Source organism: Ursus maritimus, unplaced genomic scaffold, assembly GCF_017311325.1.
Source record: "Ursus maritimus isolate PB19 unplaced genomic scaffold, ASM1731132v1 scaffold_17, whole genome shotgun sequence".
Classification (NCBI taxonomy): Eukaryota; Metazoa; Chordata; class Mammalia; order Carnivora; family Ursidae; genus Ursus; species Ursus maritimus.
The window spans coordinates 39,900,684-39,924,465 of record NW_024424119.1 but is presented as its reverse complement, the minus strand read 5'-3'; the positions used below and the strand labels follow the sequence as shown (position 1 = coordinate 39,924,465).

Genomic DNA, 23,782 nt, shown 5'->3' with positions numbered 1-23,782 from the left:
CCTGCTCCTGAAAAGCTGGCTTGCAACATCCAGAAACATTTCCTTACTCGCTCACACTCACCCCTGCCATGAGTTTGTGGGTTTTAACCGGAGCTGGGCTCTCTAAGCCCCAGCACTGGGTTCTTTTCACCAAACCGGCAGTTTTTGGACACTTGCCCCAGGTCATCAATCTTCTGAAGGATGTTCTGGCCCCTTTGATGTTCTCAAAGTGTGGTTTCTGGACCAGCAGCATCAACACCCTTGAGGAACCTGTTAGAGATGCAAATTCTTAAGCTCTACGCAAATCAAACCCTAGAGGTGCGGCCCAACAACGTGTGTTTTTCACAAGCCCTCAAGCTTAAGAACCAATGTTCTCATCTTTGGGCCTTTTTCTCCTTAAGAACCTTCCCCCCTCGCCCTCCTCCTCCTCTTCCTGTGTCCTTAATTCCCGAGACCCAGAAAGCCCTGCCCTTTGTATTCTCCCCAAGTAACCTAGTCTAGTCCCAGGGATTCCAGAATGCTCTTTCCGGCAACTGGTGGACACCTGCACCTGGATTTCCTAAAACAAAAATTCAAACCAAATTCTTCTCTCTCTCCACCATCTAAGCTTACTCCAACCTTTATGTTTTTCTCCTGATTGTTTTCAGATGTCGGTGAATGGAGTCAGCTCCCAGCTCCCAGGCTGGAAACCTCCATGTCATCTCTGAGCCCCTCACCCCGCCACAGAAATCTTTTAAATCCTTCTCTATTCTTACCTCTTGACGCGACTTTTATGATCTATTCCCATCTACTCCCCAGGGCTTTAGCTGACTCTGACCACACTCCTAGCCACAATATCCATCACCTTCTTACAGCAGGTACAAGAAATACATGCGCCACCTGCCCCCCCCCCCCGCTTTAATTTTCCATCGTCAAAGCAAATGGGAAGGATTGTTACAGAAATCCTTGCTACTTAAGTTGGCCATATTTACACAATAGAAGAGTCTTCCAGCAAGAGCTCTCCCATAGTAAGTAAGTAGACACTTAGGTGCTTTGTAGACTTTGCTGCTAGTCTTGTTGGCAACCCTGCTGGGAAAACATGTCTTTATTTCAAATACCAAAATACTGAAGTTCGGAGGGATGGGACTTCCCTAAAGCCACAGAGCTAGCAAGTAGGAAAGCTGAGATCCGATCCCAAATCTCTTATCCCACCTTGCTGCCTCACTTTGAATGACTGTAGTCTTACATTAGTGACGTCTGCTGTCCGTAAGCTCAAGTCCACTTCTGGTGCGTCGCGGTCATCAGGTATAAGCTTAACGAGCATTCTGGTCTCTCCTTGAAACCCACTCTAACACTCTAATGAACCACAGACATTTCTTCTTGCCTTACAGATTTTTAAAGAACATCATAGCAGGGGTGCCTGGGTGGCTCAGTTGTTTAAACGTGTGACTCTTGATTTCGGCTCAGGTCATGATCTCAGGGTCGTGGGATCGAGCCACCCCTACCAACCTGCCCGCCAATCATGATGGTCACATACAGACACTAGGTAGTTTCTTCATGTCCCCAGATGGGTGCCAACCTGTAAGACGCAGGAGAAGGCAAACTGAGGGTAAATCTACAGAGACATGAAGAAGAATTCAAATAGTTCAATTGCATTTTTTTCCTGGTTGCTCTGTATATCCTGATTCTTGTAGGCACGCTCATACCTCTGTGGAGAAAACAAGAAAACGCAATACACACACGTTTTCCTGTCGTACAAAGTGGCGCAAATGACAACAGGACTCGAGGTAAAGAAAGCATCTTTCATAGGTTTATTGGTCCATTACTTTAAGTTAATTGAGGAAAAGAGACCTTTTAAATTTACAAGCTAATAGTTTATCAAGCAATACAAATTCTTTTGTTTACCTCAAAATGTAATACTAATTTCATAGTAAACAACGGACAGAATTTTTTATACACAGATATATGAAAAAAAGTGGACAAAAACCTCGTACCAGCATCAAAAATGCAACAAAAACTTTTATTTCTTTTTACAATCTCTGGGTTCCAGAACAAAGGAAAAAAAAAAGGTGACATTCTTTTTAAAGTTTGGTAGCTTCATGAAACAGAGACTTTGACCTGGAAATAAATCACTTTCTCATCTACACACATTCTTGAGCACTTTTTTTTTTTTTTTCTTCACAGCTTTTGATTTGGCTTATTGGCAGCATGGAGAGAAGAGAAACACGTTTACATGGGGGACTTTATCAATACCTCGGGGGGGGGGTATTTTTTCTGCTAAAATTTTAAATGTAAAGAATGATTTCTAAAAATAAGAAATACAGTCCATCCTTTGGACATGACGTAAGCAAAAGTTTTGAATCTCTTTTTTCAACAGTTAAAATACAAGTTAGAAAGTTGGCTGGCAGTTTATTGTATGGGAAGATATCAGATGGACATCATCTCTCAATGCATTCCCAACGCACAGACCTTAGGGGATCAGGCACGTGGACGTACAATGGACAGGGCATTTACTGGACAGGACCAAACCCTCAGGAGTGTCCCGGTGAATGGTGCTGACTGTGGAGAGCTGCTGGCTTGTTGTTCCATGAAAGCCCAGCTGACACAGGTGTCCTTTGAGCACACTGATTCACATTCTGTTTGCAACCTCCTTTCCCCTCCCTGTTTCCATCCTGGGGAAACAGCCATCCCCCTTTTGTCCTTCCAGTACCATTGTGACTGCAGGGCTGGTCTGACACTGCGAACCACCTGTCCTGGGCGGGGGTGTTGACAGGTTTTACCTGCTCTGACCTGGCCCCGGGGCGCGGGGAGTGCCGGGATCACCTGGTGAGGGGGGCGGCGCAGCCCGGGGAGGTGTGCCTGTAATACCCAGTCACGGGCGTTAATAGGGAAAGCTCTGCGGAAATGGGCTCAAGTATGTGAGGCAACACAGTACGTTTTAGGTTTTTGGCATTTCAACTTGTGGAGAATTTCTATCCGAAACATGCTGCTCTGAGGCCCTCCCCCGCCTGCTCCCCGGTTATCTTTTAAAAAACTGTTCTGCAGAATCGGGGTAAACCATTAATATTGTCATAATCGAGAGTTCTTCGTGCCTCTGGGATTTGTCGGTGCTGACACCCTACGTGCTCTGCCGAAAGGCACTGAGCTCATCTTTCACACTTGAAAACAGACAAACAAAAACGGTCTAGTGGCCCCTGTGTTTCCTTACGTTATCAAAAATATCATTTGGCAATAGCAACACTTAAAGCTTCCCACTCCCAAAAGGCAGCCCCAATTATGAACCGTACTTTCTTGTTGCTTTAAGAGGGCTGAGGACGGGCTATGTTAGACCTCTAGTGTTAAGCTGAACGACCAATTACGTTTCTAAAAACTCTTTCTATCCAGAATCTAAAACACACGAGTTGAAGAATAAGGCAGATTAATAGGTGTTGACAATTCTCAAAAAGCAGAGTTAGGCTTCCAACACTTCGTGGCATTTTTAAAAGTCTGCGCTGGTTGGTTTTCAAGTGCTAACTACACAGAATGTTTCTCTGTGACTCAAATACCTTATTGGTTTTGTGAAAGTTATTTTTTCGAAAGCACTTATTTACAGGCTACCTAGAGTAGTAAAAACTACCTGGATAACGCATTTTCGCTGCCACACAGAAAGGGTTACACAGCCATACCCAGAATGCATTTCAAACACATAGGATTAAGGAACAACAGTCAAAGTCCCTGCGACAAAGGCCCCTCCTCGGCCTTTTCTGATGCAGACAGCCCTGTGCAGCTCTCATCTGGGCTACCGTAGGGAGACCAGCCATCCTTAAAAACAGAAAGCTAACTGTCTACTGGGTGGACTGATGAAAAAATCAGGTTTCTGGTTTATTCACTAAATCAAAAAACCATGAGGAAGCAGAGAACTCTGACACACCCAGCAGGATAGGTCCGGCGGGCGCAGGGGATGACATTTTCCTCAAATCTACTGACAAACGCCACCTGCCATCTGAATGGAGAAAACATAAGAGGGCCTGTCCAATCTGTTGCCATCTCGAGGACTCCTGAAAGCGAGAAGGCAAACCCAAATTTCCAAAACGTCTTGTAAGCGGGAATCGCCAAAGCAGGCGTTACTCCAGCCTTACGAGGAGATTGCTCAGTGTGCACGGGCCTTTCGAGTAGGCGTCTGGGAAGGCAGGGGGCAGGCTTGCGGTGCCCGGCCCTGACCACACCCCGGCACTCCACTTTCTGAGCAGAGGCGTTCTTCAGGGCAGCGAGAGGAGAATCCAGTTCTAACCCATCCTGAGACCCACACAGACGAGGCCAACACAGACCCGGGGGCTTGTGGTTGGATCCCACTCTCTTGCCCTTTCTCAGGACAGAGTCTAAAGAAGGACTACTCTCAGTCCAATGAATGGCGTCAGAACAAAGCCAGGGGCCTGGGATTTCAGTGCTATGGACGGCAAGGCCCAGGCGCATGGACACTGGGTGTGGCCTGGGCTGACAGCCGCCGTCCCAAGAGAGAAACTCCACTTGCAAATGCCCACCCAGCCACCATGCCCTCCTCTAAAGCAGGACTTCCTGCCATTTCAACACAAAAGCGGCCTCCTGAGAGCACTTAAATCCCTCGTGTGGATGGTGACTAACAGAACATTTAATTCAACAACATGGAGAACGCACTCCAGTTGTGGCTGAAATTTGGCATGAAGACAAAACTTCCGTTACATTCACCACGGTCCCCGGAGTCGTATCTGTTATTGTTATTCACCTAAACACAGGTGTCTGGGGAGTTCAGCGAGCAGCCCAGTGGAATACGAGCCAATCCTCTCCATAATTGCACTTATCTGAGGTCACCGGGAATCATTATTCAGTCTTATTAAAGGATACAACCCAACCCCAAACCTGGCTGTGTAAGGTGTTCCCTCCTCGTTCAGGAAGAACAGTGGTTCTTTGCTTTGGGCAGAGTAGCCTGGAATCTTCTTGTGAATCCAGCACATGAGAAGGAGAGCAGTGGCCGCATCTGCCACGAAAACAACTGCTCACCTCAGACACCTGCATCTCCCACACCTGCTCAGTGTCTAGGAATGCTCTCTTCCGCCTTTACCTGGATTTGTAACCTGAAGTGAATGAAACTTTCACTCCCTGCACCTGAGGGACAGCCGCCAGGGACCACTCTCCATTCCACGGCCACAAGCTCAAGACTCAGAACCTGTCCAAGTCTGTCTGCCTGAGGTCAAGTGCGTCCTCACACAAAAGCCCCCTGGACATAAACACGAGAGAAGGCAGTGATCTCGGCAGCACGACTTGGCGGAGCCAAGAAGGATGGGGCGAGGAAGCCTCTACGAGGCAGTCTTTGGCAGAAGCCTCTGAGTCACTTCTCACAGGGAATCACCTTTGTGCCCACCGAGAGGAAGGGGCAAAGGCCCAGGGCTGCTGACCCTCGGGGGCTGCGGGAGCCTCCCTCCCTGCCTACCGTCCCTTCTGTCTGGGCCAGCCTCCTCCCCTCATCTGACGCCAGCCGAGAGGAAGGGGCGAGGGTCCTTCTCAGGGAAAAAGCGTCTCTCCAGGGAAGTCTGTAATGTGTGCTGGTTCTCCCAGCTCTGCTGTCAACGCTCCCGCTCTGTCTAAAGCACAGAAACACCACATGGGGCACAAACAGAGAAAGACAAACCCCGAAGATGCCCGAATCCCCTCTGAGCTCGTCTTCTGCCTCCAATAACGTACAGAATGACTGCGCTCCCCGCTCCCTTCCCGCGTGTCCCAGAGAGGAACCCGGTGACTTTTCTGAAGGGTTGCCCTCTTGCCCCACTAACCTTCACACAGGAATGCTCCCGGGCTTTGGCAACTTAGCAGCAGACGAGGTTCTGGTCTTCCTGTAACTCTTTCCACGGTTCTATCCAAGCACTCGTTACACTGGACAACATTTTTAAAGCACACGTTCCACGAGGCCAGGCTTCACACGCTCCTGCATTTGGGCACTTGCTGCTAAGGTCAGTCTAGTGCCTTCCACGAAATATCAACAGAGGGCCATCGACCCTTTATTAGATACACAACCCTGTTCTACCGGCAAACTGTCAGGCTGCACCCAGACATCCCGACCCGCACCAACGTGATGGCGCAGAGGTAGCATGAAACACGGACTCACACTCGGGGTAGATGAACTGTCCTCACCCTTCTGCTTCAAGGGATCATTTCTAATTGTACCAAACAGAAAATTCGCAGGATCTTAGAATGGCATGAGTGGGTCTGAAGGTGCAGGCAAGTACCAAATGGTAACACAACTTCTAATTTACACCGTGACTTATTCAAACACGATGAAACAGAACCGAACGGCTCTGTGCTGTCCTGCCACCGTGCCACTGACATCACAGCGGTGGCCGCGGGACGGAACAATTCCGACATGCTGCGCGGCGCCCGGTGTCTGTGGGTTAACTTGCGTCTACACCAGCGTCTCGGCACTGCTACGAAAATACTACCGCCTCCTCGAGGCTCCGGTTTCTAATTTTAGAGGGGATGAGCCACGGATGAAAGAACACAACGTGACCTAGGTAGCTTCGTTTCAGGAGCAAACAAAACGAGTTGGAAGACAGATCCTCTTTGCTTTGTGTTGATTTGGGGGAAAAAAAAAAAAAAAAAGCAAACCTGGCCGTAGTTTGAAGTGAAGACTGGCGATGCAGCTGGCAGTCCCCAGGAGTTTGGCTGCAAACAGAGCAGATTCTCGCTTCTCTAGAAGCAGAGACGGTCTCTGTCACACTTGTCATGTCTGAGGACCCCCCGGTCACTGACTTCTCTTCCTGACCGGGGAGTTATCAAGGGTTACAGCACTTCACGTAGGACATTCACGCTGAGTTTACAAAATCTCGACTGTGTCACGACAGCGTTAACAGCCTCTCACCAAAAGTTTGCCCAGACATTCAGTGGACGTGGCAGGACAACACGAAATGAGGAATTTCGGGTGAGGTAAAGGCAAACTGCCCAGGGCAGGCGTGGGGATGGGGCTTGGCGTGTGCCCGCTGATCCCAGCTCCTGGGGAGCTCCTCTGACTTCCAGACGACACAGATTCCCCACCACAGGCCTACTCTCTACTCTGACGTATCTCACAAGCCAAAGAAAAACACTGAAGAACTTCGCAGAGAAAAATGCACCTTGTCTTTTTCTCCCATTTTATGCAAAAACAAGTTTCCGATCTAGGGCATTCTAGTGTCAGAAGCAAGTTTGGGGAGCGCTGCCCCCCTCGGCTTCCCGAGGTATCGCGTGAGGACAAGGACACTGGCTTGCTCGTTCTAGCACGGATGCATACGGACGCGGATATACATGGCCCCGAATGAACCAGAAGCCACAAAACAGGCGTCACTCATCAGAAGCGGGCCACGCTCATGGCCAGAGGCCACTGTACGCACGTGAAGGGCTTTCCACGGAGGTGCCAACAGCTCCTTCTGGGCTGAGGCAAGTCAATGCCCCACAGAGGTCTGTTCCGGAGTCACCACGTGTCCATGGAAAACAGGGGCTGCCTTCTGTTCATGCCTCCCTCGTGTCCTTGAAAAGCAAGACCTGGGCTCTCTTCCACCCCAGGCAACTCTGCGGTCCCCCCCAAACAGGAAACTGTCATGAGATGTCAGAACGTCAGCCGGGCTGTCTCGTCCCTCGGCTGCAAACCTCCTTAGTGTTCCATTTCGCGGGTTCCTTCGTGCCACGGAGGTATGCTGCTTTCGCTGAGAGATGAAGATGGCCTTACGGACTCCACCGAGGAATAAATACTAATGGAAAACCACCGGCAGACGAAGGGGGGAGGGACAGGAAGGGAAAGAAATACACAAAGGAGAGACGCTTCTGCGGCTGTTTGCTCAGTGCCTCTCTCTGGCACGACGGGGGCGTTCGGGTGCGCCATGCCCTGTGTAGGTAGAAGAGTCTCTGTCCCAGGAGGGAGCTTACTTGGCCTCCTGTTTCTCTTGCAGTAGTGGAATAATCGACTCCCACGCCATGAGGCACTGAAAGGACAACACACACACACACACACACACACACACACAGGATCAACATCAGATTTCAGGATCGGGCTCTTTACCCTCCTCTGGTCTAGCCTCTCACCGTTACTCCCACCGGGTTACTCTGGCTTGTGTACTGGCTAAGTAATATGTGTGTGTCACGTCCAATGTCTACACGTGTTATCCATCACTACGAGAAACTGGGGAGGGGACAGGTGTTTGCTCTGAATACACCATCCCCATCTCTATGCAAGACGGCAGGGTCTCTGCAAGGCCTACATGCACTGTCCCTAGAGCTCACAGCCGAGGAGTGGCACTGTGCTCACTGGAAGACATTCTTTCCCTTCAAAAAGCAGAAAAGGTGACCGGCTGCAAGCCTTCCACGCGGCCCTATGTCCTCAGCCAGGCTGAAGACATTGCTCCAAGTGTGGGGAGGACTAGCTCAGGATGCCAATCACACTGGCAGGGGCCAGCCGCCCGACTCAGAGGGGGTGGAAACCCTGCTCTTCTTTACTGACCTCAGCTTTGCTTGTATGGGCCACTCCTGGATCTCCCAAGAGGGAAAATGGGGAGGGGACTCTATTTATTGAGTTTCGTTGGGTCCAAACACCATGATGTATTTTATATTCACTACTGCTAGTCCTCACAATTCTATGAAGTAGAATTATTACTTATTACACACACACACTTCATAGATGGAGAAAACGAGACCCAGAGAGGTTATATAACTTGCCCAAGACACGCAGCTAGTAGGTAGCAGAACCAGTAGGTGGCCAAAAGATATTCTTTCCACTGCACCAATCCACTCTCATTCCAGATCCTTGTGAAGGGCCGGTGTCTGCATGCACTGAACTTAAAGCCTGACACTCCCCTCTGGGAGCACGCTACTTAGCGAAACGAGCCTGCCTTTGCCATCTCTTGCATGAAGGGCAGGCCCCAAGAACCACGCAAGGCCTTCCTTAGCAGCAGCTTGGGGTGAAGCAGGACTTTGTGCTGAACCATCTGGGGGGAGTTCTGAGCAGGTAGGAGGAGAGAGGCATTCTTTGGTCAAGCCGGGGAGCAGAGTGGAGAAACTGCTCCATGCTTCCTTCCTTAGTGACTCTGAGGTTGGAGAAGAAACTAGACTCGGACCCTGCCCTCCATAAGGAAGGCTGGGGAGCCTCTGGGAGCTTGCTTGCAGTGAGAGACCCCATGCAGGGTCCATGGCACCCTGGGCCCTCCTCTCTCCCTAGGCCATCATCTCAGATCTAGAAAGGTCCTTCTATGTCAACAATGGGGAACCAAAGCCACACCAGATTTCCTTCCAGTCTTCAAATGCTCAAACTTCTTCCTACCCCAGGGCCCTTGCATATGCTGTTCCCTTGGCCTGGGACACTTGTTCTCCAAGTCTTTGTCTCCGAGACCCAGGTTAAACGTTATTTCCTCAGATTGGCCTCTCCTGCCCACTCCACTTGCCTCCTTTCATCCCTGATCTGAACTGTGTCCCCAGTATTTTCTCCCGAAGTTTCCTGTGCTTCTCCTGTAGAGCAATGTCTTACTCTGAAGTGACAGGATTTCTGGATTAATGCATATCTTCCACTGCACAGAGGACTGCTTAATGGCAGGAGTCCTGCTGTTTTGCTTAGCAACCTATCCCCCAGTCCCTGGTGCATGGCAAGGACACAGAAGGCATTTGTTCAATATATGAGGCAGCCAAAACGAGGCCCCCGAGATAATGCCCCTATTTGTGGTATCTGGGAAGATATAAGATCCGGGTTTGAGTCCTGGGACCAGGGCCTTGGGAGTGCTGGGATTAATCATGAGGGGGAGTGATGGACACATCCCATCAGGTTGGCTTCTGTGTAGTGGGAGGGCTGTCGGACAGAGAGGGACAGAAGGGGATCAGGGAAGGTAGTACCACTTAGTATCTATCACGTGCTAGACATGTTCTAGGGACTCGGGGATACATCATTTCACTTTGTCTTCGTAATCCTTCACTGAAGAAAGATCACTCCCATTTACAGGTGAAGAGGCAGACACAGACAGGCACCCTGTGTAAGGCACAGCCAGTAGACCAATGAAGACTTGACTTCACACGGAGCAATCTTTCTATCTCTGGGCAGTCAGCTCTGGCCCCAAAGAGGCACGTCCCCTGCCCACCACAATGACAGTGTGCGTGAGTGGGAATTTTCCAACTTGTGGCCCCAGCAAGAACCGAGTCTGACCCTCGTTCAGTCACTCAAGCTGTGGAACCTTGGGCAGTCTTAAAACCTTACTGAATCTCTGTTTCTTCAGCTTTAAATGGAGAATCAAAACCTACTTTACATTGTCAGGGTGGGGGTTAAATTTAAGGAGATGACACAGGCATAGCGTGCAGCTCGATGCCAGCAGACACGGCAGGGGCTCTACAGAAACGGTTCTGGGACGAGGAGGACAGCACCTTCCTCTCTCCCTCTCAAACAGCCCTGCCCAAGGCCTGGCCACTAAGGGCTATTCCGTGACTGTTCTCCTTAGCTCTCCTCCAAAGAAAGGTGTAGAAACGTGGCCTCTCAGCAGCAGTCAGAACCATCAGAGGCTTTGGAAGACATGGATTCTTCTAGTCTGCGATGAGGATGTGTTTCTAGAATTGTGGTGGGAATAGCCGAGTTAATGCTTATCCCACTTGATTTCATGTCTGCAAGTACTTGTGGGATTGTGACTGGGCCATGCCTCATCTCTAACTTTAAGCTTTCAAGGATATTAGGATTTCTCAGCAGAAATGATCTGGGTTCAGCTATGCCAGGAGCAAACCCTGATTGAGGAGACTTTGCTGGAGCTTGATAAGCGCCCTGTGCACGTGTGTGTGTGTGTGTGTGTGTGTGTGTGTGTGAGAGAGAGAGAGAGAGAGAGAGAGAAAGAGAGAGAGAGAGAGAGAAGGGTGCAAAGTCCACTGATCAAGGGGATTCATGGGAAAAAAACCCTCTCTTTAATATTTTCCTTCGTAATCCTACATACTTTTGGGGGGCTATTTACAAACTGTAGTTTAAAAGTCTGAAAAACAACTGAACAGTATTTTGATAAGGACCCAGCGGACGGCAGAAGGAATCTATGGCACTATGGAAGTGAGGAGCCCTGTATGTGGAACCGCAAGCAGCCTGCCCTAACCTCAAAGCCTCCTTGAACTGGGACGAGCCCAGAGGGCAGTCCCTCGGACTCTGGGAAGTAGCTGGCCGCCAAGACCAAAGGGCACGGCAGAGAAAAGTGCCGCTTCCACGAGGCGCGTGTGCAAGGGAAGCCTCGAGGGCTCCGGGACCAGGGAGGGGCCCTGCTTCCAAACTCAGCGCCCACCTCCATGGTGGGGCAAGGGCCGGGGGTGCTGCTAAGACGAGACACCCAATGTAAGGGAAGCAGGTGGGGCTGGTGGGCTCTGTACTTTTGGGTTTCTGGCTGGCCCTCGCAAAAGGCTCTGGCTGCTCCGAGTGCTTCCTTCACGCGAGGGCCGGGGGGTCACCGGCGCACTCCTTACCTTCTCATAATACTGAATGTTCTTGTCCGCCATGCCCATAAGCAGCTGCCGGAAGTCCTGCCTCTTGTTGCCCTGCCACCTCTCCAGGTCGGCTTTCAGATCGGCATTGAAACACTCCATCCGATCCTGACACCTCTCGACATCTGCCGGCACCTGGAAGGAGGGTGTAGCAATGGGGGGCTCTTGATTTGGGACTGGTGACCCCACACCTCGAGCTCCCTTGCAAAAGGCCAAAGCCCTACATGAGGGGCTGCAAACACCGCCCCCTCCTCTGGGGGCATTTACTTGAAGGCAGGGCCTTGGGTTTTCAGGTCAAAGAAGGAATTCTGAAAAGTGCTATTCTGACCCAATCTTCAAACCCATCCAAGCACAACAGAGCCTCGTGGGGGAAACACATTCCTAGTTTACAAACGGGAAGAAGAAACCCTGCAAATCATAGTCATAAAACTTTGGTTCCTCCTTTTTCCCCATCTCTATGTAAAAATGTGTGTAGATTTCGCAAGTATACAGCAGCATTTGGCATTGCCCCTCTCCTCGGTCCTATAAGTGAAACCAGAAAAGGTTTTCCTACATCATAGGAACTATTCCATTACCTGTGACGTTGGATAATGCTTACCTTCATTAATCACACAATTAACTGCAATAATAAGAGAATCGGCCCACTTCTCCCTCTGAACCCCACATTACAGATCAACTAGAGACCTGTCTACGCTCCCCCAGATAGCAGACAATCAAAAATGGTGAGTTTAGATTAGGGAATTCTGAGGGAAGGGGAGGAAAATCATTTATGTGCATCAAAAGAATCTGCAATATGAACAAGAAGAAAAATATAGCAGGCTATTTCAAGTTTTTTTTTTAATTTTTTTTTTTTAAAGATTTTCTTTATTTATTTGACACAGAGAGAGGGCACAAGCAGGGGGAGCAGCAGGTACAGGGAGAGGGAGAAACAGGCACCCCACTGAGCAAGGAGGTGGGGCTGGTGGTCTCTCTGCTTCTGGGTTTCTGGCTGGCCCGTACAAAAGGCTCTGGCTATACGAGATGCTTCCTTCATGAGAGGGCCAGCACTTGGGGCATGATCCCAGGACCCTGGGATCATGACCTGAGCAGAAGGCAGATGCTTAACTGACTGAGCCACCCAGATGCCCCTCAAGTTTTTCGTAAAGAAGTTTAGAAGGCTTTCTCAAAATGGAACTCTGTCACAGTTGGAGGGCTTGTGGCTACCTGGGTCCCCAAGGCATAAAGCTGGCTCCTCTCCTCACTCAAGAGCTCCACGGGGCCCTGAAGGTGGCCAGGGGGCCAACATGCCTAAAACTGGGTCAAATACCCACTTGCCAGATGCTTCGCGACAACAAATGAAGCCCTGTGCGTTCTGAGTGCCGGGGTCTGAGATCCCAAACGTCTCCAAGCTGTGGGTCACCATCAGGGGTCAATCTCTACCCACTAGGGAAGTTTTCTCCCCAGGCCTTACGGGCAAAGAGAGGACCCAGAAAAACCAGTAAAGGGAGGGCCAAGGCTGAGGGAGCAGGACACGTTCAGGGCTTCCAGAGGTGCCGAGGCCCCGCAGGCCCCCTGCTGATGGCTACAGGACGTGGGAGCAAGGGAAGAGAGCAGCCTGGGGTTGGGGCATCACAAAGGCCTGGCATGGGAGCTGAAGTTGGGTGAGGCAGGAGGAGGTGGAGAGAAAGACAGAGGGAGGCATCCTGGGCAATTTAAAAGAAAGGAACTTTCCTTCGAAGGGAGAGGAAAGCCTTTTCCAAAGCACTTAACCTCTGGAAGAAGAAAGAAAGAGGACTTGACTTTTTCTTCTGATGCCATGACCGAAGTCACTTTTGCCTTTCCCCGCTGCCTCGCGTGTCACTGTTGTCCAACTTGGGGGAAACCGAAAACAGGTGCACCCCCACCCCCGGCCTTTGCCCCTCCAGAGCCTTCCCCACAAACGCGCAGGGAACCAGCCTCCATGGAGGCTGGGGTCTCTGGGCCTCACTCCCCGGCAGGCACAGTCCAGTTCCCTTATTCCTCTCCTGGCCACTGCTCATGTTACCCCGGGTGAAGGTTCCCTGGAGCACCTTCCTGTTTGCTTAACAAAACCGCTGTAGCCAGCAGGGAAAGCAAAGCTCTGAAAAGGGAACCACATCAAGGCCCAGTGAGAAGAGGGAGGCCCAGGCCTCTGATCCAAAGGATCCGATTCCCGGTGGGGGTCTGTTCTGAACATGGGAACTCTGGGGAACCCATAGAAGTTAAGACTCAAAACCATGGCTCTGGATTTTATGATGACCTTGAGCCTCCATCTGGGAAATATTGGTAACTGATCACTTTCACGATGCACGCTGTGCTCGGCACAGAGGGAGCCGAAGTGCTTCGGTGTCAGTGGGCAGGTCTTATCTCAGATTGCCCACAGTCTAGCTGTGAAGGGAATGAACATGCCTGGATACCATGGGGGGAGGTTACTGGTGCTTTCACTTCACTCTGAGCCCTGTGTTAAGCACATGGGGGAGGAGCTGGAGAACGAGTCCAGCTTAGATGAAGGATCAGGCCTCCGTGAAGAAATACCACTGAGGCTGGGGCGCCTGCGTGGCTCGGTCAGTTGGGTGTCTGACTCGACTTCAGTTCAGGTTGTGATCTCAGGGTCGTGAGATCGAGCCCTGTGTCAGGCTCCATGCTCAGCACAGAGTCTGCCTGAGATTCTCTCTCTCCCTCTGCCCCTTCCCCTGCTCATGCATGCATGCTCTCTCTCTCTCAAATAAATAAATAAACCTTTAAAATAAGAAAAGAAATACCACTGAGGCAACAGTAGGAGGGCACTCCCTAGTGACAGCACATGCAAGTGAGGGAGGGAAGACTGCATCTGGACTCACCTCAGGAATCGCTCACGGGCCACAGTGCCCACAAAGGACAGAGAGAGAACTCCGGCTGGCAAGATGGTGGGGGTCAGCAAGGAGATGAGAAACCTGGGTTCCTGAGTTCAGGTTTTCTCAGTTCCACTTAACACATGCCCCCTTTTTGGAAAATAGAAAAGCCTTGTGCTTCCTCTAACTATACTGAAAGTTCTAGAGCCAGATTTCAAGAGTTGAAATACCACATCCACCACTTCCTAGATGGGTGACCTGGGGCCTCTCCAGGCCTCAGCTTCCGTTTCTGGATAATAACAACCACCTCATAAGGTTGTTATGAGGTTAAACAAGATATTATGCATAAAATACTTGGTGCCTGGCATAGATTAAATGCTCCACAAATATTTAATCGTTCTGATCAGTGTTAATATTGTAAATTGCTCTTCATAAAAGATAATCTGCCATGTGCACACTCCTCCCCCAGTCAAGAAAGAACGTTATGAAGTTCATTCCAAGTCATATAGAAAGGTTTCTTTTTTGTTTTCCACATATAAAATATTATTTTTTTTTTAAAGATTTTTATTTATTTATGTGACAGAGATAGAGACAGCCAGCGAGAGAGGGAACACAAGCAGGGGGAGTGGGAGAGGAAGAAGCAGGCTCATAGCGGAGGAGCCTGATGTGGGGCTCGAACCCATAACGCCGGGATCACGCCCTGAGCCGAAGGCAGACGCTTAACCGCTGTGCCACCCAGGCGCCCCTAAAATATTATTAAACAGTTCTTTCAAGCTCCACATCACACTTCACCCATGCTACCTCACCCCGAGATTTCTCCAGAGATCAGAGATGAGTTAACACCAAAATACATTAGCATGAGATCGCCCGGGGCACCCCGGAACTGGGGCAGTGGCTCTAACAGCACAAGGGAGAGGACAGATCAGGCCCGGCTGGTGGAGCCGGAACTGACAGATGTGGCAACTAACTGCACGTGAGAAATGAGAGACAGGAAGTCAGAGAGGAGCGGGAAGTCTGCAGTCTGGTGGCGAGGGCGGCAGAAGTGCACCGTGGGGCTCGGGACGAAGGGCAGGGGCACAGACCCGGGAAAGGAGGCAGCTACGGCCATGGGAAGGGGGAGACCCCCCTCCGCAGGAGGGGCTGAGACAACCCAACAACAACACCTGATTTTAATATGAGGACTTGAACAGATCTACCAATGGCCAGCAGGCAGAGGCAGAGGCAGAGGTGGTGCTCGTCACCAATCATTAGGGAAACGCAACTCAAAGCCACAGTGAGAGCCACCTCCCACCCACTGAGCTGGCTACTCACAACAACAGCAACATAACAAGTGTTAGCTAGGGTGTAGGAAACTGGAACCTCCACACAAGCGTAAAACAGTAGGGCACGTCCCCAAAAGCTAAAAACAGAATTACCACATGACCCAGCAACTCCCTTCCGGGGGTGTGCCCAAGAGACTGCCAGTGGGGTCTCACAGAGACATCCGTACACCTGTTCGCGGCATCGTTCACGATCGACAAAGGTAGAAGCGACTCACGTGTCTGTCGACGGTCGGATGGATCAACAAAAAGGAGTATATGTCCAGTGGACTATTATTCAGCCTTCGAGAGGAAGGAAATTCTGGCCCGGGCTACAACATGGATGAGCCCTGAGGACATCATGCTAAGTGAAATAAGCCAGTTACCAAAAGACAACTATCATGATTCTACTTCTAAGAGCTAGTGAAGCAGTCACACTCACGGAGACAGAAAGCACATCGGTGGTTGCCAGGGGCCAGCGGGGAGGGGAAATGGGGATGTGTTTAATGGCTACGGAGTTTCATTTCCCCAAGGTGAAAAGAGTTTTGGAGATCCGTGGCATAACGCTGCGGATTTACTTCATGCTACTGAACTGTACACTTAAAAACAGATGGTAATTTTGGTTATGTGTGTTCTGCCATGATTCAGATTTTTTTTAAACTATGGAGAAAATCAAAGAGGAGGCTGGGGGTGGTGCCTGAAGGGGAGAAATAATGGAGAAGCCTAAACGTGTGGGGCTAGTAAAGGGATCAGCAAAGGTGACTCAGAAAGATGAGCACAGAAGCAGGAAGTGAGTCAGGGTGAGCGGAGCCACAGAAACACAAGGATGGAGGGATTAGGAGGAGGAGAGGGGGAAGGGCTAAAAGGAAGAGACTAAGAGGAAGGGGGAATTGGGATGAGCCGTCCGAAGAGACCAGCTAAAGGTGCCCAACTTAATGAAGAGGAAGGCGGCTGGCATTCTCACTTTTCGCTCTTTCTGGATGGTGTCCTTGTGATAATCGGTTCACTGACTTCTTAGCTTAAATGCTTAGCTCAGTGTTTTAATTTTTTGACTGAGGTGTCGTTAGAGTTGTGGTATCTTGTGTCTGAAGGATGTTGAGACAGAATCATTCAATGCTGTTGGTAGGCTATCGCTTATCACAAGACACCAACAAGAAAAGAAATTACCAGGTGGGCCCTCAAAAGACAACACTTCTAAATAGAGACAAGGCTGTATTTCTCACAATGGCTCCCTTCTCTCTCATGAGAATTTCCATTACAGAATATGGGTTGTTGGAGCGATGGGAGAAGGGTAATGTGGGATGAGCTCAGCCATTTTTGTGTGTTGGGGAGCAGGGTGGGAAGCAAATTCACTCAACACTCATTTAAAAAATGAGCTCTCCCATGTACCAGGCATTTCTAGGCCCTACAATATAAATCTCTGCCTATGTTTCCTTCTTGGAATTAGGTTGGAGATATCACATTATCTGCTTCCTTGATGACAGTAGGTTAGTAAAGTCACCAAAGATTATATAAGGCAGACATGATCCCAAGACTTGGGGGAGAGAGAGAGTTCATGGCTGCTATGGGACAGGTCCCAGGACCAACGACAAAACCAGTTCAAGATGGTGGTCTTCTCAGTCACATGCTGCTGTGTGAAAGGTGGGGCAGAGCTTCCTCACTGGTGCTGTGTGAATGAGGTAGTATCGACCCCCCACGCTGGTCACCTTGTTTCAAGCAACCTGGCCTGTCTATCCCAGCGCACTATACAAATATTTTCATTTTCTACATGAGTCAGAGATGAAAAAAAGTCGAGAAAACACTGAGATAGGGTAAAGATCAATAAGAGGCTACTGAACTGGGCAAACAGGAAGTTACTGGTTCCCTGAAAGAATGCTTTAAACACACACACACACACACACAGACACAGAAACAAATTTCAGAGAATGGCCGGTAAGGAGGAAGAAGTGAGGGCATGAGACGGGCAGAAAGCAGGTGCACTGAGAACAGAGAAGCCATGAGCTCACCTGCGTGTGACTGGCAGTTGCTCACAGACACGGAAACGAAGACCCAAGAGAAGGTCTACATTCTCTCCCCCAGCCGCACTAGTGTTCACCTGCACGTGCTTACAAAAGCCAGAACCTCGACGGAGCAAAGCTTGCTGGGAGCCCCAGAGTGGGGATGAAGGGTTCTAACGTCAGAGCCAGACACATCCGAGGGCCAGGTCCAACTCCACCGCTTGTTAGCTTTGGCACGCATACTGTGTAATTCCCCTGAGCCCAGGTTCCTCACCTTTACAATGGGAATAACTGCACTGTGGAAGGTGCTGTAGGAACTACATAAGGGAGGTGACAGAGTCCTGCCCTTCCTTGGCTGACATGACCTCTGGCTTTCTAACCCAGACTGGGATCGCGGTCACCGTGGAGAGAATGGGGAGACGTCAGGCACGTCTCTCCTCACTCGTCCGAAGTGTCTGAAAACGAGAGATGACTTTGCAAAACTCTTGGGTCTGGAGGAGCTCCACGTGAAGAAGCCTCCTTGCCCACTTCTTGCTTTAGAATTAGAGTTCTTGCTCCCTGCCACATTCCCCAGCCCAGAATGGTCACCATGCTGGCGGTTCTAAGAGCTCTGAAAGGTCCATGCTCTTCAAGAGGTCTGTCCAAGTGATCCCAAGTTCCATTTCCCTTCCCTTCTTCTGCTCACCCAGAGAAGCAACAGCTCAGTATATCCTGTTCTCTGCTCCCACCCACCTCCACATGACGCACCTTCTCACCTCGAAGACAACACTACCTGTTTCCAGCAGCTTCTTCACCTGGCGTCGGACCCACTACAAGGCCACCTGTGGGTCAGGGCCTAAAATAGCATCCTTCTCCCCGCCCCCTCTTTTTCAATCTTTTGAAGATAACTGTAAGACATTTATAAAGCATTCTCCCTTGGCACCCTCCTTTGTTCTTTCTGGAATCACACGAATAGATTAACACTGAAAAGAGTTCATCGTAGAGTGGAGTAAAATGTGCAACTTCCCTCCATGGTTTACTCTTATTGTTCATGTTAGCGTGTGAGCTTCCTGTCCGGTTTTAAAGGCAATTCCTCGGCCCCTCTTCGCGTCTAGTAACAGCTCTGATACCCGCCCCCCCCAGCTTCTAAGGAGGGTCACCTTTGAAGGTTTACACAAGTCCACGGTCCTGATGCATCAGAAGGCAGCCTGCAAAGTGCCTATAATTTCTCAGACCTCCAAGTTCAGACGAGGCAAGCCAAGTCCACGCAATTTGAAGGTCCACTTGCCTGACAAGAAAGCACCTCAGGCTCTGCTGAGTTTTCTCAACCTTAGAAACAAAGCAAAACCTTAAATTTTGTGACACAAACATTTGCCCTCAGCTCTAGGCCTCATCCCTGCGCTCGGCCAAGCTGCGGTCAGCAGCAGGGGCCACAGGACGTCTCTCCTTCCTCCTCACGCAGTCACCCCGGTGTGAAATTCACAGTGAGGGCCGTGGAGACCCACAAGGCCATTTCTTTCTTCTGGGTTTTGGTGAAGTGATCAGATTCTGGTACCTCTCCACGGAGGCTTCACAAGACTTCAACTTGCTCAAAACAAGGTAAGCCCCCAGGCTTGCTAAGTCCCTCAGATGTTGTTAACATGCCCAGAGCCCTGAGAAAACTGCCCGTCTGTGGGTAAGAATCCTCTCCTTCCCGGCATCCCCATGACCAACCTGCAAGCAATCTTGCTACTGCTCTCATCATGGACAGCAGAGCCTGCTGGGTCCTTGGGGTAAGAATCTGTCCTGACCTATTTCCTGACACCCTGGCTCTTCTCTCACCAACAGCAGCTCTGGGAAGCAGAGCTCAAAACCACACACAACAAAACACAGCAAGACATTCAGCTCCTCAGATGTCTGAGAGAGACGTCTCTCTACCCGCTGATTGGTTGTTAGGGAGGTCAGGCATTCGGGAGGGCTGAGAAGGGGAAACTTTAGGACACAAGGTAACCAGGCCCAAACAGTGGAGTCAAAATAAATAAATAAATAAGCAAAATTAAAAAAAAAAAAAGCCATAAGGGCAACAAGCCAGGAAAACGAAGATGACAGTCAGCATTCCTGCTAGAACAAGCGAGGCTCGTATGGAAGCAGAGGCCTCACCACGGGCATCTGTTCCTGCATCCCACACGATGCCGCCCTTCACAGCCATCCCACGTATGAAGCCCACGAGGGCTCATGGGCCAGCCAATCCGAGCGGGACGACAGAGCTGGGATGTGAACCCAGGGCCGCCTGAGGCGAAATCCTGTGCTCTTTCGGCCAAACCCTTGTCCACCTGGGGAGGCCGCCGCCCACGGAGCCCTCCGCGGCCCACCGAAATAGCTGCTGCCCCAGATCCGGAACCGGCGGCACAAGTTCTCCCACTGGGAGACCACACCCGCTGGCGCACTGCCATCGTGATGGTCCCGTTTTGTTCATGACCACACTGGCTAAAGAAGGGCGAAGTTAACACGGGCCTGGCTCGGCATGCCACCAGAAAGAGGGAAGACCAAGACTGCCTGCCCACAGTGCGCTAAGAGCACGCAGGCATGTGGAGACCTACTGGTTAGTCCCGCCGGCTGGAGAGAAACCCGTCCCCCTCTTCTAGGAACTGCTGTGGTCAAGAGAAGGAGTCGCTCCAGGGGTGAAAACAGCAGCAGCAAGAGGATTTCAACACCCACTGGGAGGAGAAGAGGAGTCACCCAGGCCCGCAGGGAGCGTACAGCAACGAGTCAGGGGCCCCAGCTTGGGGGTGGAACGTGGGAGCCAGACAACCGCTGTTCCCTCGGCCCCATCTGCTCCAAGGTGGTGCGACCTTCGGGCAGCCAGCAAGCCAAGGCACAGTCAGCATTCCGTTTGGCCTGTTATTCATAACCTTCAGCTCCCGTCTTTACAAAGGAACCGTCCCGTACAGAGTGGAACATATATTAAATGACAACCCAGCCTCCGAGAAAGCTTGTATCCGGTGCTGAGCAGGGATGAATGCTGACAGGACATCTTTTAAATACAGAATCTTCATCTTCCAAACTAGGCCAGTGGCAGAACTTGCTGTTTCTCCCTCCCTTCCTCCCTCCCTAGCCAGGAAAAGGGACTTCTCTATTTATATTGGAAAGCGAAATTGTTAGAATGAGATTTCAAGGGGCGCCTCAGTGGCTCAGTCAGTTAAGCGCCTGACCTTGATCTCAGGGTCATGAGTTCAAGACCAGCGTGGAGCTTACTTTAAAAAAAGAAAGAAAGAAATTTCGAAATATATAAACACAGTATTTCATGTCATTCCTTTAAGTGGCACCGTGTTCCAGAATACCACAGGAACGGTTAGGAACCGGTCAAGGGAACAGGCAGCTGGAAGAAAGGGCGTGGCCATGCACACAGCTACATCCCCATCACCGTCCCCTTGTGACACACAGGACGGAAGCAGACCAACAGCCTGTGGCAAGAGGAATGGGCCAGAGGTGCCTAGCCTTCTGGCCAAGTCCCAGCGGCACACACCGGGCCAATGACAAGAGTCCCTATCCCTATCCCCTGACTTTCCATCAGACGTAGGCAGCCTACTCTCCATGTCGGTCACTACAGGGGACACACGAACCAATGCAACAAACGTGTATTGTACAGCGTCCAGCACGCAGGGCAGACCTCAGGTAGCCAGAGAGCTGGGCAATTTACGGAGCTGCTTTGTGGCTCATTCCTCGCCCACGAAATGGGGAAAGAACAATGCCTTCCCTCTTGGCCTCACGTGACTGTTGTGGTGATCATGTGAAGAAATAAATAAATATATATATATATGTATAAAGTACTATATGGAGTCAAGGCGTGCCATTCCTGAGGTGTGGGTTTTGAATTTCCAAAGCTGGCTCCTTTCCAGGTGCGTCTCGGCACGGCTACAGCAGAAGGAGACAAACTGTTCTGATGTCAGACTATTTCCCTGAACCGCGTGCCCCTGCGATTTAACTTTTTAATAACATTCCCCACCCCACCCCTTTTCTGAAAACAAATACACCTTCCAATTACAAACAAAGAGGAGCACAGTAACATCACGGTAACTCAGAGGCTGTAACACGTGCTAGCTGTGAGATCCTGGGCCTTGGTTTGCTCATCTCTCAAGTGGGAATAATAGCGGGACCCAAACCACGTGACTGTTGTATGGAATCAGTGAGATACTGTAAAGAGCTCTGCACCCAACTTGCGTGTTGGCTATTATGAATCTTGTTTTTATCTTGTTTTATCCTGGGGAGAAAAAGGCAACAAATGGCAGAGGGCAAGACAACAGATGCATGTTTACCTTATGCTCCTCTGTCTGGACCCAGAGCCCTTAAGGACGCTCAGTGCTTCTTGAACTACGTGGCAAAGGACCACGATCTGTTGGCTTCCCCGCCCAGTCCAAAAAGTCATAGACCTACTGTGCGTAACTAGAAGCGTTTGCTCCACATGAGCTAGTCTGACAACACTCCTGCTGCACGTTCAATACCGAATTGCTGTAAAGCAGTTGACTCTCAGCGTCTACACCTTCCTTGTCATGGGTCGGGAACAGTTAGCGGATGAGTTAGCAAAGCACACTTTTGAGAACAGGGATCTAGACTGTTCTTTCTCCTTTCTCCTCAATCCCATTTTACAGAGAGAGGAACTGCCCCTGAATGGCAAAGCTGAAAGTCAAAAACAAACAAACAATAAACCAAAAGCAAAAAAAACCTCAGGAAACAGCAGAAAACTCAACCCCAAGTACACATTAGAAAGTTCCAGAAATAAGAATATCAAAGAGAACAGAGGACAGTAACAGCAAGAACGCAGCCCAGCTGGGGCTGACCACCACAGCTGCATGGACCTAGAGACAAGGCTTCACTCGGCACCAGTGGGACAGTTACGGCTGCAGCCCCGAGCAGCCCAGCCCTCCCGGCGTGGCCTCCCTGACCTTGGGGCGGTCTTCCTTCCTCAGAGCCACGGCTTCCAGTTTGGCTTCGTACTCCGCTTGCACTTGGTCCCTCTTCTTCAGGACGCTCTGCAGGAGGAGAAAGGGGAAGCATGTCACACGCGTTCACAAAGGAGCTTCCCAGCCCCGGGCAGTTGCTTCTCTACCCCATCCCTCCCCAAGTCATGGCACACCCAGGCCCCGCCACCTGCTCCCTGGACAGTCTGGCTGCCGTGTGACACGTGACATGGACTCTGGAGGAAGCGGGTGGAAGACAGGTGGGACCATTCTCCGAGCTTTCTGGTGCAGTAACTCAGGCTGATGCTGAAGGTGACGGAAGCTCTGGGCGAGGACAAGTAGGGGTAACAGCCCCAGCCATACTGATGAGAGGACTTGGCTGTGCTGAAATGTGAGGCCTGGCAGGTGACAATGCAGGATGTTTTCTGAACCGCTCATGGAAAAGTCTATGTCAGGAGAGTTCTTGACTCTGGTTCACCGAGTTGATCCCTGGTGGACTGATTTGCTCACAGATCCAGCTGCTCAGCTGTCCCCCCCGCTCTAGCCCAGGCATCCAAAGAGCAAAGAGATACCACCCCTACCTGAGCGGGTCCAGCCAGGGAAGAGGCACAGACGTAGCACAAAGCTGCATCAGTGCACGAGGCCAGAATCCCTAGAACCACACGGTGAGCCTGCGAGGGGGAGTGGCAAATACGCTCCAACAGAGCCAGCCTCACCAGGGCTAGGGTGAGGCAAGCCAGGTGCCCGGGACACACAACTGAAGGAGACAATCACTCTCGGGCCCCTGTAAGTGCCAGGTCGGCACCTGAGTGTCTCCCTAAATCTGTGCCCTGGGTGCCTCCCTTGGCCCACCTGGTGCCGGCTCCGCCACTGAGACCCCGCTCGGTCGGATGGAAAAGAATGCAATCCACAGCCTAGAAAAGCATCCGTCTCATCCAAGGGTTTCTTTTTTCTTCTTTTAGTGTAAGAAGCATGAGCGGCAAATCAAGAGTGACAAGAATTTTCTTTCCCACTCACTGAGAAGCCACAAAGTGCTGTCAAAGTTTCTAATCTCATTCTTTTCCCAGAGGCACCTTCCTGCAGAGTAGGGAGTCAGGCAGGAGGGAGCCATTCCTTGGCTAAGCAGTGGGCACCTTGTGTCCCTGATAATAAAAAGTGAGGAGTGGCTGAATAGTTGGGTGCGCTCTGGGGGAAACCTTCTAATGGAAGATGTCAACGCAGGGAACCTCAAGTCTTCCCCTGAAGTAAATATTTCCTTTGGGAAGTGTTTTACCCCGTGAAGAACATGAGGAAAAAACCTGTGATAGAGTAGCTTTTCTTTGCTC

At 50.6% G+C, this 23,782-nt stretch overlaps 1 protein-coding gene across 2 annotated transcripts in view; it reads right to left on the bottom strand.

Moving 5' to 3' along the window:
- Positions 1-1,746: 1,746 nt before the first annotated feature.
- Positions 1,747-23,782, bottom strand: part of SNX30 (sorting nexin family member 30) — a 107,175-nt gene continuing 85,139 nt past the window's right edge. Inside the window, exons 7-9 of one of the 2 annotated variants that reach the window (XM_040631738.1) lie at positions 22,443-22,529; positions 11,401-11,553; positions 1,747-7,919 (exon numbers count right to left, since the gene is read on the bottom strand). In XM_040631738.1, the coding sequence (XP_040487672.1) occupies positions 7,860-7,919; positions 11,401-11,553; positions 22,443-22,529 (300 nt within the window). In that variant the 3' untranslated portion in view covers positions 1,747-7,859. Of the gene's footprint in view, positions 7,920-9,718; positions 11,554-22,442; positions 22,530-23,782 lie in introns of those variants that run through there. The other variant, XM_040631737.1, reaches the window with a different exon arrangement.